This window comes from Sparus aurata, chromosome 20 (assembly GCF_900880675.1).
Source record: "Sparus aurata chromosome 20, fSpaAur1.1, whole genome shotgun sequence".
Taxonomy (NCBI): domain Eukaryota; kingdom Metazoa; phylum Chordata; class Actinopteri; order Spariformes; family Sparidae; genus Sparus; species Sparus aurata.
Genome location: NC_044206.1, coordinates 4,552,758 through 4,566,132, shown reverse-complemented (window position 1 = coordinate 4,566,132; position 13,375 = coordinate 4,552,758). Strand labels below are relative to the sequence as shown.

Genomic DNA, 13,375 nt, shown 5'->3' with positions numbered 1-13,375 from the left:
GACAGATGATTCAAATCCAACTAAATTTACGGGGCCATTAATTACATAGCTTGATTCTAGGACATTTTCTTCAAAGTAATGCTCTTCTTTCTCGGTTTTCTTTTTTGTGTAACGTACGGCCGTGACGGGGAATAACAGGACCATGCAGCGCGTGCTTGTTTTAGTAGGGTTTCCTCTCATGATTATCGATATATTATTTTTAGTGATCATTCTTGGTGTCCATTTAGACGGGTAAACAAGTCCGTATGTAAAAATGTCATTAACATACTGCTGAAATCAGTAGGACTCTTCCCAGGTGAAGCAGCGTCTACAACGTGTTTTGGAGAATTTTGCAAATCAAAAAACAGGAGACCTTGCCTTTAACCCCTTCTTCAGCATTAGTTTAATAATTATCTGCAATTTAGGAAAAACAATAAATAAACAACAGCTGTCTGTCTGTCTCCATGCATTTAAGGTGAACATAAATCTGAAGTATGATGCTAAGCCTGGTGACAAAACTCAAACCACATTCATTTTTATTTTCCATTGCTCATCGAAGTCCAACTCTTTTTTTGTGCATTCACTCCATGCATAGATCCCTGAGATAAAGAAAAAAATACACCGTACATGCATAAGTACGTACGTGTACAGAACATTCATTTGAGCATTCTGTGGCTTTAGTTCATTCCGATGTCCGAGTTCTTTTAAAGTTTCCTTCCAGTGAATCTTTCAGGGAAAATCTAATCCTGTCTAGCCTGATGTTATATAATACATTCTTGATCCATCTACTGTGGGTAGGTGGCCATGCATGTTTCCATTTAAAAAGTACGAGCCGTCTCGCGCGAGGAGAGGTAAAAGATGTAATTTAATCAAGATACAGGGGAGTTTTAATCCTGGGGGGAAGAAACGGCAGGGCGATGAGACGATCGGGTTATATCCACACCAGATATATTCCCAAAGGATTCAAGTATAGTTGTCTTTTTTGGCTCCCCATACCTGCTGCCTGCGTGGGCTTCCCCCCCCCCACGAACCATGCAGGTTAAGAATGACGACTCTAAATCGCCTATAGGTGTGGATATGACCATGAAAGGAGAAAAAGGGTGGTCTTTGATAGGAATATAGCCTCGGCTCTTGTTAGAGAAACATGCCCAAATGTTATTAAAAGCAGCCCAAATTATCTGGAGCCACACAACGCAGTTATCTTGCCCAATAACAGCCCAGTCACCATGTTGGCAGTTTACATTTCTACAGACCACAGATATGACCACATGTGTACGTGTCATAGGCTGTGTACCATTTTAACATTTCCACCAAACGTGTCATGTCACATTAACATTACATGTGGATGACCTGACGTTCATATTGGGAGGTTGAGGGGATGGTGGTGGAGTTACAAGCAAAAAGGCTGCAAAACCAGTTAACACAGTTCAAGACCATTGCTCAACATTTCCAACGGTGACACCAGATTTTTAAGGAGACGTCATGAAATTTACAGCTGAGTTTATGACAACAAAAGACAGATATTTTTGACAGTAAGTTTGGACATCTGCGTTTTTGGCAACCAAATAGGTATTCTAAGACGGAAAGTGATATTTCCCTAAACCTAACCAGAGCATAAGAACAGCGTTGTGACAAAAAAGTCAGACAAAAGCATAAAAAAGTTTTTAAGTATCCACGGTTGTGCAGAAGCGTATATTGCCAATGTTTATTCTGGCGCCTGGGTCGTAAAGGGAGTGAAAACAAAGCAAAAACAGTCATTATGTTAAATTGGATAGAAACAAATTACATCAAATATGTGTGTGTCAGTTGATTGCAATATTCAACCCAACTTAATTATGTGCTATTTTGTTTGTTTTCTGATCTAATGTATCTGTAAGTCAGGCTGATCTTGTGAATTTTATCTAGCAGCCACAATCGCATTTTAAAGAAAGCACGGTGGTCTCAGTGCTGCCACCTCTTCACTCTCTTGCTCTCTTGAAGCCTCTGCCTGAAATCTTCTAAATGTTCAAGCCAAGAACTCACAAACAATTAGCAATCCAATTATCCTACAGGTTGAAACATTGTGATTCTTGGCTTAGTGTCAGCCACGGTGGCAGCAGTCCCTCGTCTTTTTGTTGTGTATAAGAGGTCTCTTTCTTGAGCGAGAGGCTCAGAGATCAAAGAAGCAGACGACGTCCTCAGCACTGTGCACACTAAGGCTGGAAAGTTCAGCTGCTAACTGCTAATTAGCTCCCCAATGTCAATGGGACCATCATTTAGTCTTGAAGAGACAGAGGAGACGCTGACCTAGGTCAGCCATCCTCATCTCCCTCCCTCCAGCCGGCAGCAGAGTGTGTCCTAGGACATGTGAGAGAGGAGCTGGGCTCGGGAAGTGGATTGCAGCAGGTGTGGTTGCCGTGCACGACAGCCAGAAGTAATGCCCCCCGTAACAGCACCGAACTAGATAGATAGATAGATAGATAGATAGATAGATAGATAGATAGATAGATAGATAGATAGATAGATAGATAGATATGTGGGTTGGAATTCAGATTCAATAACTCAGCAGTGGGGTAGTGTGTTTTTCCTAACTGAACCCAAAATATGTTCTTTTCCATTATTTAAACATTCCCACCTGACACCCCAAGTGCTCCTCCCTGCTTTAAACTAGTTTGCTCCAAGCAACAGTCTAAGAATAAGTCAGACGTACAACTGAATGATATGTTTAGCAATCAGATATTTCTTAGTGAAATTAATAACACATTACGTTACTGATAACTAAGTTAGTTAAATCAGTCTGTCTCCGTATAATCCTTGAAGGATCTCCCACTGCCAGTCACCTGACATGTCCATTTAGAAAATGAAAGATACTTTTACTTCCAGAGCTCAAAAGGCACACACAATAGCTGCCATTTTGCATCTTTGTAAAAGGAAGGATTTCCACTGGTTCTTAGTTTAGAGCAGGGACTCCGTACAGTTTAGTCATAATGCCATAGTACTTTCAAGAACTCCCTTTTTTAAAACAGCACTACAGAGGCTTTTTAATCAGTCCAAGGCCTGGATTGTACTCCAAGTTAACTGCATACACTTAAAATGTGCTGTAGTTCTGCTTGAAGGACGCATTTTACACATATGCAGACACTTACGGTAGTGGCCAAGTCCATGCAGTCACAGCAGTTTGGAGGTATGTGGATGTCTGCACAGAACCTACGCGTTCAATCTCTAATGATGAAAATGACATCACATGGACCACTCAGCAATCCCTGATGCAGAAAGTATCATTTCGGCTCTAGCCAGTCAGAAAGCAGGACTTGTAACAGGCTTCCAATATGTGGTATGAGGCCTCATGTGGCTCTATTTATCAGATTACATGCAGTTTCCTCTGGAGTCACAAAAGGCTTTATACTACTTTGGTCACATATGCAGAAACACTCCTCAAGACCTGTAAACACACTAAAAAGTGTGAAGTTGGTGGAGTTACCCTTTAAGTGTGCTGACATAAGCAGTCAGATTAGGGACACTTTTCTCCAATTTGATTTTACCAATTTGCCATCTTCACTTCACATAACAACCAGCACTTTTGTGACTGATTGTGGACTTTTCGATTTAAAGTAGTGGTAAAAGTCAGCGTTACCAACCTGCAAGAATCTCTAAAACAATGTCTTTAACCTTTTAGCATTGTACAATGACAAAGTAAATTCTTCATTATGCTAAAAAACCGATAGGGTTATACACGTTTGAGTCAATACAAGTTGTAAGTACAAAACTCAGCAACATACATAAAAAGGTCTAGTCATTTTTATACATTTGAATATAAAAATGTTTCATATTATTATCTTCAGAAATCACTCCAGCAGAGTTCATTCAGTAGTGGTGAAGGGCAAGGAAGACAATTCCGTCAATGCCCACATTTCACAAATTGTTTTTTGGCAATATCCAACAAGATTTTAAAAATCACAAGCACACACCTGCCACCCACTCGCACTCCCACCCAGCTGCACTCTGACTGGTTATCTGCTAACGCCTCTTTGTTTCCACTGTCTTAGCCATGTTTCAGCAGGTCAGACTGCTCCGTAGTAGCACTGGGCAGACAGGTGGTAATTAGCCACATTTTTCTCAGAGCAGAAGCTCCATTTTCTCACTTTTCAGTGACTCATGCTTTCCAAGGCCTTGTCAGATTTCCAATTCCATCACTGTGACTCAGAATGCCAGGAAGCCCCCGTTCTCGGCGTGAAGTCGTGAGGCACCATTAAGGACAGCAGTGGGTGACTGCAGTTATGTGGGGACCTAGGTGGAAACCAGACACACATCAGGGCAGGCTTTCACAGTGAATACAAGGGCATTTCACTCATGTGTTTGTAGACTGATGTAACAGCAAGAAATATGTAATTCCTCAAGATGTGTCTTGTGGGTATCTTGTGGCTGATCGACATTCAGCCATATGCTGCTAAGTATGTACTTTCCTCACGCCTAATGTGCAGACATTCCTGGAATAGAAAAGACAGATTGACTGAATCCCCTCAGGTGCATTTCCAGGAAAACGATTTAAATGCGAGAGACAGGAAGTAGCGAGCAGCACGAGTGGCTGGTGAAGGCGTAATGCCTGCCTGAAGAGCACAGGGAACAGGTCAGAGACTAACTCATTTAGGTTGCAGTGAGGGGATGGGGAGGACAAGCACATGTCTTTTTAATCACTTTGCCCAAAGACATCTCTACAATTAAAGTTGTGAAGCCCAACTAGTATGAGTGAGGGATAGATGAAGTAGAAAGGAAGGCAGAGGAGTCAAAGAAGGGCATGGGGTTGGAAGTGAGGTGCTTCCCTCAGCTATTCGCCTGGAGCTGCTCCGCACTTCTCAGACTTCACTTAACAAAGGAGTCGGTCGAGCAGAGTAGCCGTGGAGTGAAGAATTAAAAGACTCTACAGCTTTTGGATACAGTTAATATTTGAAAGATTTTCACCCAAGTCTCTGTGGTCACCAAATTATCACAATGGTTGACATTGCCATGATGAACAACATCTAAATCAGTGTTCAAACACTTGAAATAGTTTTTTTCTTTGGAAGAGGAAGCAGATAGACGGAAGAAGCTGCACCAAAAAAGAGGCGAAACAATTATTAAAGACACGTTAACAAAAATTCAGTAAGTTCAGTAAAGTTTCGTAGTCTGCAAAACTGCAACTTCAAAGCTGCGACACTGCTGTTAAGCCGCAGAAATGTTTTGCAGACTACGAAACCACCCAACTTTCTATCGGCACAAGGGTCAGTGGGTAATGACTGAATTATCATTATTCATTTTGTTCTTTAAAGACAGAGAAATGGATCTCTTTTTTTGTGGTATTTACATCCCAAAGTCTGCCATCAGTGTGAGGGAGCATTTCTGAGCCTTGTGGACAAACGTGCTCCCACAGCCAACCGGGTCAAATCTTCCAATACTCGCCGGTAATTGTCACTGAAGCTTCGCTGCCCCAAAAATGGTATTCGGGACATCTTTTTATGTGGCCCAATATATAGGATATATAGGATCCATATTAGACCATTCCACACCTTGTAATGCATGGTTGACTGCCAAGTTCATCTTCATTTGGTGATCAAGTACAGCTGATCACATCAAGTAGACTTCCCGTAAATGTGGTTTAAATCAATCAATGGCCATGAATGTTTTTGTTGTTTTATCAATAGCAGCATGTGTTTCCAGGCAACTAATGGAAAATACATTACATACAAATGGCATACACAGAACACTACATATGCTTTTGCTTTTAGTCTCCTTTATGTGTCACCACTCCCTTCGTCGCCAATTACCTGTACACTTACTGTACCAGTGTGCTCTGGAACAGCTTTAGTGCCCGAATACCCTGCACAGCTGTCGGAAAGAAATGTCATCCTAATACTTATCTGCTGTTCTCGGAAACTGTAAAATGTTGTAAAAACTGGTGACAAGCAGGCAGAAAACCATGTTGTACATTGGTGAGCCAGATGGCTGATAACAATAGTCACCATGGTGTAACATCAATCCAGTCCAGATATTCACTTTTTTTTTTTTTTTTCCTGAAACACTTTAAATAACACCAACATGTAGGTGTATGACTGGGCCATATGTTTGAAATCAGTATTACAAGATAGATATTTTTGTATTTGTAAAAAGACACGTACAATCAAGTATAAAGCACGTAGAACCAAATGGTCCTTCCTATAACATGTCTTAAATATGACACTAGCCTTGCTGTTTACCTTGTATGTTACTGCTACATTACACTGCAGTGTTAACCTATGTAAAGCTGTAAAGGGAACGAGGAGCGCACAGTGGGCGATGGCGGCGACGGTAACATTCAGCTCTGATAAAACAAAACTTGTTGTGATCCATTGTAATGTCATGTTAGGACAACAGTACAATGTGTTTGCTATTTAAAAAGATGGATTATGTTTTGAACTGGTAGCAGTGTGTGTGTCTGTGAGCTGTTTTTTAATGGTGTCTTGAAAACAGTGGGAGCCTTTGTTTTCCAGAAGGGAAAGCAGCAGCACAAGAGAGTGTAGGAGCCTCTGACTGTGCAAAATACATCAGTGGGTTTAGACATTATGGCCGTTAAGGGTGATAGATTAAAAAAAAATGCACTTGCATTATCCTTTAAAGTACGGGACTGAGTAGATTAAATATTGTCTAATTTTAGATGGGCTCTCAATTCATTACATGATTAGTCCCTTTTTGTTATTTAACCTGACCCTTTTCTACTCTCTCTTCCTCCCTTTTTATCCAGATTGCTGAGACTTCAAATTCATTCCTGAATCGAATGCTGAACAGAGACACCATCACAAGAATAACATATAAAAGTAAGTGACTGTGTGCAATTATCCCTAATGAATTTTTTCAAAACACCAATTAACCATTTGCTAAGCATTTAACTGTTGCTGACCTGTCTCTCCATTTCCACGTTATGCAGTTGTGGCGCTTACAGTGACAGATTGACCACTTCAAATTCTAAGTAGACTTTGAAATATTGGTCCTTTTTTTTTTAGATGGAGTTAGCAAAATGCAGCCTCTCATTTACAGCCCACAACTGTCAGCATTTGACTTTGACATGGCTGAAATGACTATGTTCCTAAGCAGATGTTAGCGAACTTGCTTATAAAGCTAACGTAAGCCTCATTTTAAACCTGCAGAGTGGGCTTACATAATGCAATCGGTGGCTACATTGGCCTATTTGAAATTAACCAAGTATTATAATTACAATTTATAACCAACAACAGCACAAACGGAGAGGCATATTATGCTGCACACGAAAGACAGACGTTAGCTTCATGCTGAGTATGACAAGAGTTTCAGGATGACTAACCTTAATCAGTGTGATTGGCTAATGCCATGCTATCTGTGCTCAAATGCTGTTATCAAGAGGATATAATGTCGTGTTGCTGTGTTCCAGTTTGCAAGTTGTACAAACGTAGGGAATCTGCTGAACTGTTAACATTTCACAGCTTCCTGATTGATTCAGTAACTGAAAAGACAATGGTTAGTGATACTCCGGAAGGGCATCGGGCCTTATTCTAAGATTAAACAAAGTATTTGAACCCACCAGCTGCTGTTGGCGCCAACATTGGCATTCAGTTATTCCTGGCTTACATTCCTATTTTATAGAGTTGCATGATATGATTGGAGTGACGTACGTTAATTATGAAATATGAACACACATCTTGGAGACATTTATTCAAGTTTAACTTATTGAAGTCAATGTTCACTCACATTACATCCAACACAAAAACATATAGAAGAGGCTGGCAGGACAATTACATTACGTCACGTTATATTACAAGCTTGATCACAAAACGTTCAAAAAAGTTTCATAGATTTAAATTAACAAATACATAAATGTCTCCAAGATGTGCTTTGACATTTCAGAATCAAATTACCTGTTTCCTATCATATAGTGCAACAACATCAAACGATAATATTAGCTTGGAAGTAGCTAGATGTCAAACGTTAGCTCTAACAGTAGTATCATATCAAATATGTTGCTTTACGTTGAAATACGGCCCGCTGTCACTCCAGATCTCTATTCATCCGTCTTTTCAGCTACTACAAGTGTTGAAGTGATAAGGATTTGTCAGATTCCCCATGCTTATCTGACGTGCAACATGGCGCGCAACAGTACGTTTAAGCTTCCCACAAGAGCATGACCTCGGCTGTGTGGATACAGACTATTCCTTACATTTCTGTAGTTCAATGGTCAAACTGTGTCCTTTTTTTGTATTTTTGTATTTTCCCTTTTTTCTGATCTTTTAAAGCATCGTTATTTCAGCTCAAAGTGGTAATTGAAGGGATACTGCAGGACAGGGATGGAGAGATGCCTGCACGGGAACTCATGATAGCTGGACGGGGCTGCTGGTGAGGCAGCATGTTCAGCTGCAGTCGACAGCTGCTCTCCAGAGGTTTCCCTCTGCCAGGCTGCCATACTGGAAAGGCAGCATCGGCACAGATCGCCCAGGGCTAGCTTGAAAAAAGAGACAAATAATTGGCTTAATGGGGGGGAGCAGTGAGTTGCTGGATAAACGCACTGACCCCTTGTGGCTGGGAGGAGTCTCAGAGGCACCGGGTGGAGCAGGAGGCTCCAGGCTAAGAGTAGGCAGGGGGTGTTCCTCCGGGTCCAGCTGGAGGAGCTGGAGAGGAGCATGGATTCTGACAGCTGTCAAAACTCCCTCAGATACACTGTCTCACACATCTCACAGACACACATACACACAGTCACAGACCGCCCCCTCATGCTCAGGAATCCTCAGGCATACACCTCTCACAGCCAGTAATGAAGCAGGCCAATGGTTTTTTTAAAAGCACATATGTACACACACACACACACACACGCACAGCGTGCGCGCAAACACAAAGATGCACACACACCATCCAAAGAGAATTATTTATTTCATCCACACGATCAAAGATCAGCAACAGAGCTACTCTACACATGAACGTGTTGTACGTGGAATGGCAATAGCAGACAGGATCAGAGCCAACAGAGAGGGGCGAGAGAAAATGTGTTTGGGACGAACAGAGATCTTCCTCTGGGACAAAAGGGACTTTTGTTACATATAAGTAGCTTGGCAAATGACAAACAAAGTGCATCTTCTCACACTCTCACTGTTGTAACAATCTATGGCACCTTTTTTTTTTTTTCACCTTATTTTGAACGTCAAATCTGTACGAAATTCACAGTAGAGCTAGTTAGCTGTAAGCTATCCTTCCGTGTGTTTGTCCAAGGCAGACACACACTGATGAAGGCTAACACAGCTAATCGCTAACGGGGCACGAAGTGTTAAATAGTGAACTGTAGTTTACAAGCTTACAATAGATAAATGTATGCTAGTACTTCAGTTGGGGACAGTTTGGACATTTTTGTAAATCTATTAGGGAATGATGCATGGATCTTATTGTAAAAGCATCAAGCATCAATCATATTTAGGCGGCTGGTATTTATGAGTGACGTGCAAGTCAGGGTTTTTTATTACCTCCCCGTTACAAGAGCCAACCCATACCGCTCAACCTGTAAAAATATGCACAAATCAAACGCCCCGTACCCAAACCGACCCACAAAATAACTTCATGCATTACATTAGCACAAATGAGGATAAGTCAAAGGGGAAAACTGTGCGCCGTTGATCCTGCTGCGGGGGCGGAGGAGCACTGTGCAGAGCGCTCTCTCTCTCTCTTTTCTCAATTCATTCTCCCCCCATTGACAGCAGTGGAAACATCTAAATGAATTTCTCCAAACGGAGGTATTTATCGTTGAATGGAAGCGAAGCTCTGCCTCTCGTTTTCTCTTTCTCACACAAAAAAGAACAACACATTCTTCCCATCTCCTCCCATCCACTGAACTGAAAGTCTCAGTGTTTAAGTCTGGTGGCTGCACTGTGTAAAAAAAAAAATACTCCGGAGTTCCGGAATTTAGTTTCGATAAGCTTGTTGACACTGAGGTGACTCTGCAGGTAATGCTGCTTTGTCCCTCATCCCCTTTCCTGTCCAAACTCACGATTGTTTTCTTCTCAGCTCACCCAAACCTGCCCAGCACCCACAAGTCAGCTGGTAGGTGGAGCTGCAGATCGCTAGTGAGTAGGCTACAAAAGGGGACTCACTGAGTGCATTCTGGTTTTTCACTAAATATTTTTAGTTTATTTGTACTGTTTACAAGATAAAGTATTTAATAGCATTGCAAAGCGCAGTTGAATTAGCATTAAGGCTGCAGCGGCCCACCACGGCGACCTCATCCGAATAGACAGTCCATTTGTCAACAAGGCCCAGTAGATGACAAGTTATTGAGCTTGTGCGACTGGGGAGTGAAGAGGAAGAATGAGCGTGTTGCAGTCTGTCTAATTAGCGTCCTGACAGTGGAGACAGTTTGGATAAAGGAGGTTTTGTGCTGCAACACCAACAGCCTGTCATTCACAGAACAGCGAATGATATGTGTAACGAGAAGTGAGAAAAATGTGTCATGACAGATGAGCTCAGAGCTGGACGAGTAGCACGGGGTCGGGGTTTACAGCCTGCGCACTCAGAGGGGGATGTGTCAGGTAAACTTGCAGCTTCCAAGTAAAACACCTTGTCGTTGATAACCAGACCCGGTCTGTGATGGGTTAGCAGCTTGACTCTCTCTGTGTGGCTGCAGCTGTCTGAAACTGGGTTAGGAGTCGGACCATTTCAGTCGCTCGGGCATTCATACTTCTTTTCAACAGAAAGAAATATACACAATGCGCGCAAATGATAGTGGCAGCAGTTTTTCACAAATAAAACCTCGATTCAACCAACACTGAAAACATCTATAATAGATATTTTATATATAAATTGACGATTTGTCAAATGCCAAATGTGACAGTGTCTAGAATGTCCCTGATAGTGACAAATCTACAGAGAACTATCACCTGAGTCTGCAACTCCTCTCCACTTTATTAAGCTCTATGTGACCTTCATAAGTGAATGAGCCCATCAACAACACAAGTGGCTATTTCCGTGTAGCTATTATAGTTGTTCTTAATGCCTGTCGCCCGGTTTGATATGTCATAAAATTACAACAATTCTTGTGGAGCGCTTTGGAAGAATCGGGGAGTCTCACAGGCCTGAAGCAAGAAGCTGCTCTGTAGTCTGGTCAAACGGCACTAAAGAAAAGCTTACAATGTTTCACTGTCCTCACGTTACAGTTATTAATCTAACATAAAACCAAAATTAAGATGCATGACTTCATTACCGTGCATCCTGCAAACAGTTGGGTTTGAAAAAGACAGACAGTGGCATGTTCTCGGCAGATCCAGCTCTTTAGACACAGGGTGGTCTCGAGCAAACTGTGTAAAGTTATCACTGATATGAGCTTCTAGGTTCCCTATGATCATCCATCAGTGTGATGTGACTGTCCGAGATCAGGACTAGCTGATGCTTCAGCACCGTGGTTCCAAATTTGATGGTCGGGGCCCCAAACTCTTTCTATCTAACTAAAGAAAGCATATTAATTTTCCAGAAATTGCTTAATTCTTGTGATGTATATAAAAAGATAATATCTTACCTACTTCTTACCTCTTCAGTTTTTTTTCTAATTCTATTTGTGCAACTTTGGTCCAATGTGAAACTACAGTGCCGTTTCCTTTGATGAAACATTAAAGTACCCCTCTTCTTTTGGTTTTCTGCTCTTCTTCCTACAGATGACGCGTATCTACTGACCGGCCTGAACATAGAGGAGATTTACCCAGAGACGAGTAGTTTTATCACTTACGATGGATCGATGACCATCCCGCCATGCTTTGAGACAGCCACATGGATCTTGATGAACAAGCCGGTGTACCTCACGCGCATGCAGGTGAGCATCAGTCGCCGAACCGCACGTACCCGAAACACAACTCCAACCACTCAATGGGAAGCTGAGATGTGGCTGTAGATGTACTGTTCTCGCTGTGAAAACATGTGAAACAAAACTCCCTCAGCGCTTCTTATTGTCTCCATGAAATCAAATTGCCTGTCTCACATGTCTATGATGCTCTGGCCACATTTTCCTCAATGGCTTCTCCTCTCTCTGTCCCTTATCTAAGATGCACTCTTTGCGGCTGCTGAGCCAGAACCAGCCGTCTCAGATCTTTCTGAGCATGAGCGACAACGTCCGCCCAGTCCAGCCGCTGAACAACCGCTGCATCCGCACCAATATCAACTTCAGCATGCAGGGCAAAGACTGCCCCAACAACAGGGCTCAGAAGCTCCAGTACCGAGGTAGAAATGATTCACTTAACCCAGAAGCTGCCATTCTTCGTCTCATTTCTGTTCCCATACTCAATTGTATTTAATCTAGGAATTTCATCTTGAATCTAATCATGCAGGTTCATCTGTGTTTCCACTGGGCAACACCATAGTATTCATAATATTCCCACATCGCCACAAATGTTGACTCTTCAGTGTTTTGGTGTCATCTACAGCTGGTTGCTTTCTGTCTTCTGCTGGGTGTGTGTGTCTCAGTTTGAAGCAGTCATTCAAAAGGTCTGAGCAACCTCTTCCGTATGTTTGTACTCCGACATTAGACACTAAAGTAACATAATAAATCATAATAAATCCACCTAATTTTTGAGGGGCCACAATGGGGAAAGAATCATGTGGTCAGCAGTCAGCCGCAGAGTCGTGGCTCGGATCAGGTCGTGAAGAAGCCAACAGTGTAGTCGGATTATCAAAACCTCTTCTGTCGGGTTGCACTTTACATTACAGCTCAGCAGGTTTAAAATTTCAAGTCCCGATGAAGTCAAGATGTTAAATAAAGCGTTTTCCTCCATCTCAGCTATATGGCAGTATGGCGCCCGACAGTGGGGGGGAAAAAAAGCTGTTCTTTGCGTATTTTTAATGGTATTTAAGAATTTGTAGCTTCCTGGAAAATCATTAAAAAATGTTGATGACTCATCTCGCACTCGGGGGCATATATTCATTATTTGTCCAATTTCTTTATCGTATAGTTTACTGTACAAAAACACAGCTCTCTATCTTTATTAAGTGATTTGTGTGAAACTGGGTCATGTGTTACGGAGGAAATATTTGCCGGTTTTCCCTCTGCTGCCCCCGGGCTGCTCTGCCTGCTCTGGAGCAGCTCTGGGCTGATAGCTTTACTTGTCGATAAGGTAACTGCTAACATGCTGATAACCAGCAGCTTCTCAATGAACAGCTCTGTGCCGAGGCCACATGCAGCCTACTAGAACGACATTAACGAGGCATAGGGTTCCTGGTAGAGTTACAAGTAGCCAAGGAACTAGGGTGGTGAGGGAAGGGTAGTAAGGAACCAAAATAAAACTTTCAAACGCATTGCAGGGGAAGGTCTTAACTCAATTCTCTTTGGAGGTGTTAATTTAGTAAACTCATAGCTGCGTCAGTCCCAGCAGCTCATTTCATTTTGTATTCCAAAATATTTACAACCCATCAA

General features: G+C 42.1%; 1 protein-coding gene across 3 annotated transcripts in view; it reads left to right on the top strand.

The window, feature by feature from the left end:
- Positions 1-13,375, top strand: part of ca10a (carbonic anhydrase Xa) — a 240,432-nt gene that overhangs the window by 224,648 nt on the left and 2,409 nt on the right. For all 3 annotated transcript variants that reach the window (XM_030401370.1, XM_030401369.1, XM_030401368.1), the window contains 3 exons: positions 6,713-6,785; positions 11,628-11,782; positions 12,012-12,186. In XM_030401370.1, coding sequence (XP_030257230.1) covers positions 6,713-6,785; positions 11,628-11,782; positions 12,012-12,186 — 403 coding nt within the window. The remainder of the gene's footprint in view (positions 1-6,712; positions 6,786-11,627; positions 11,783-12,011; positions 12,187-13,375) is intronic.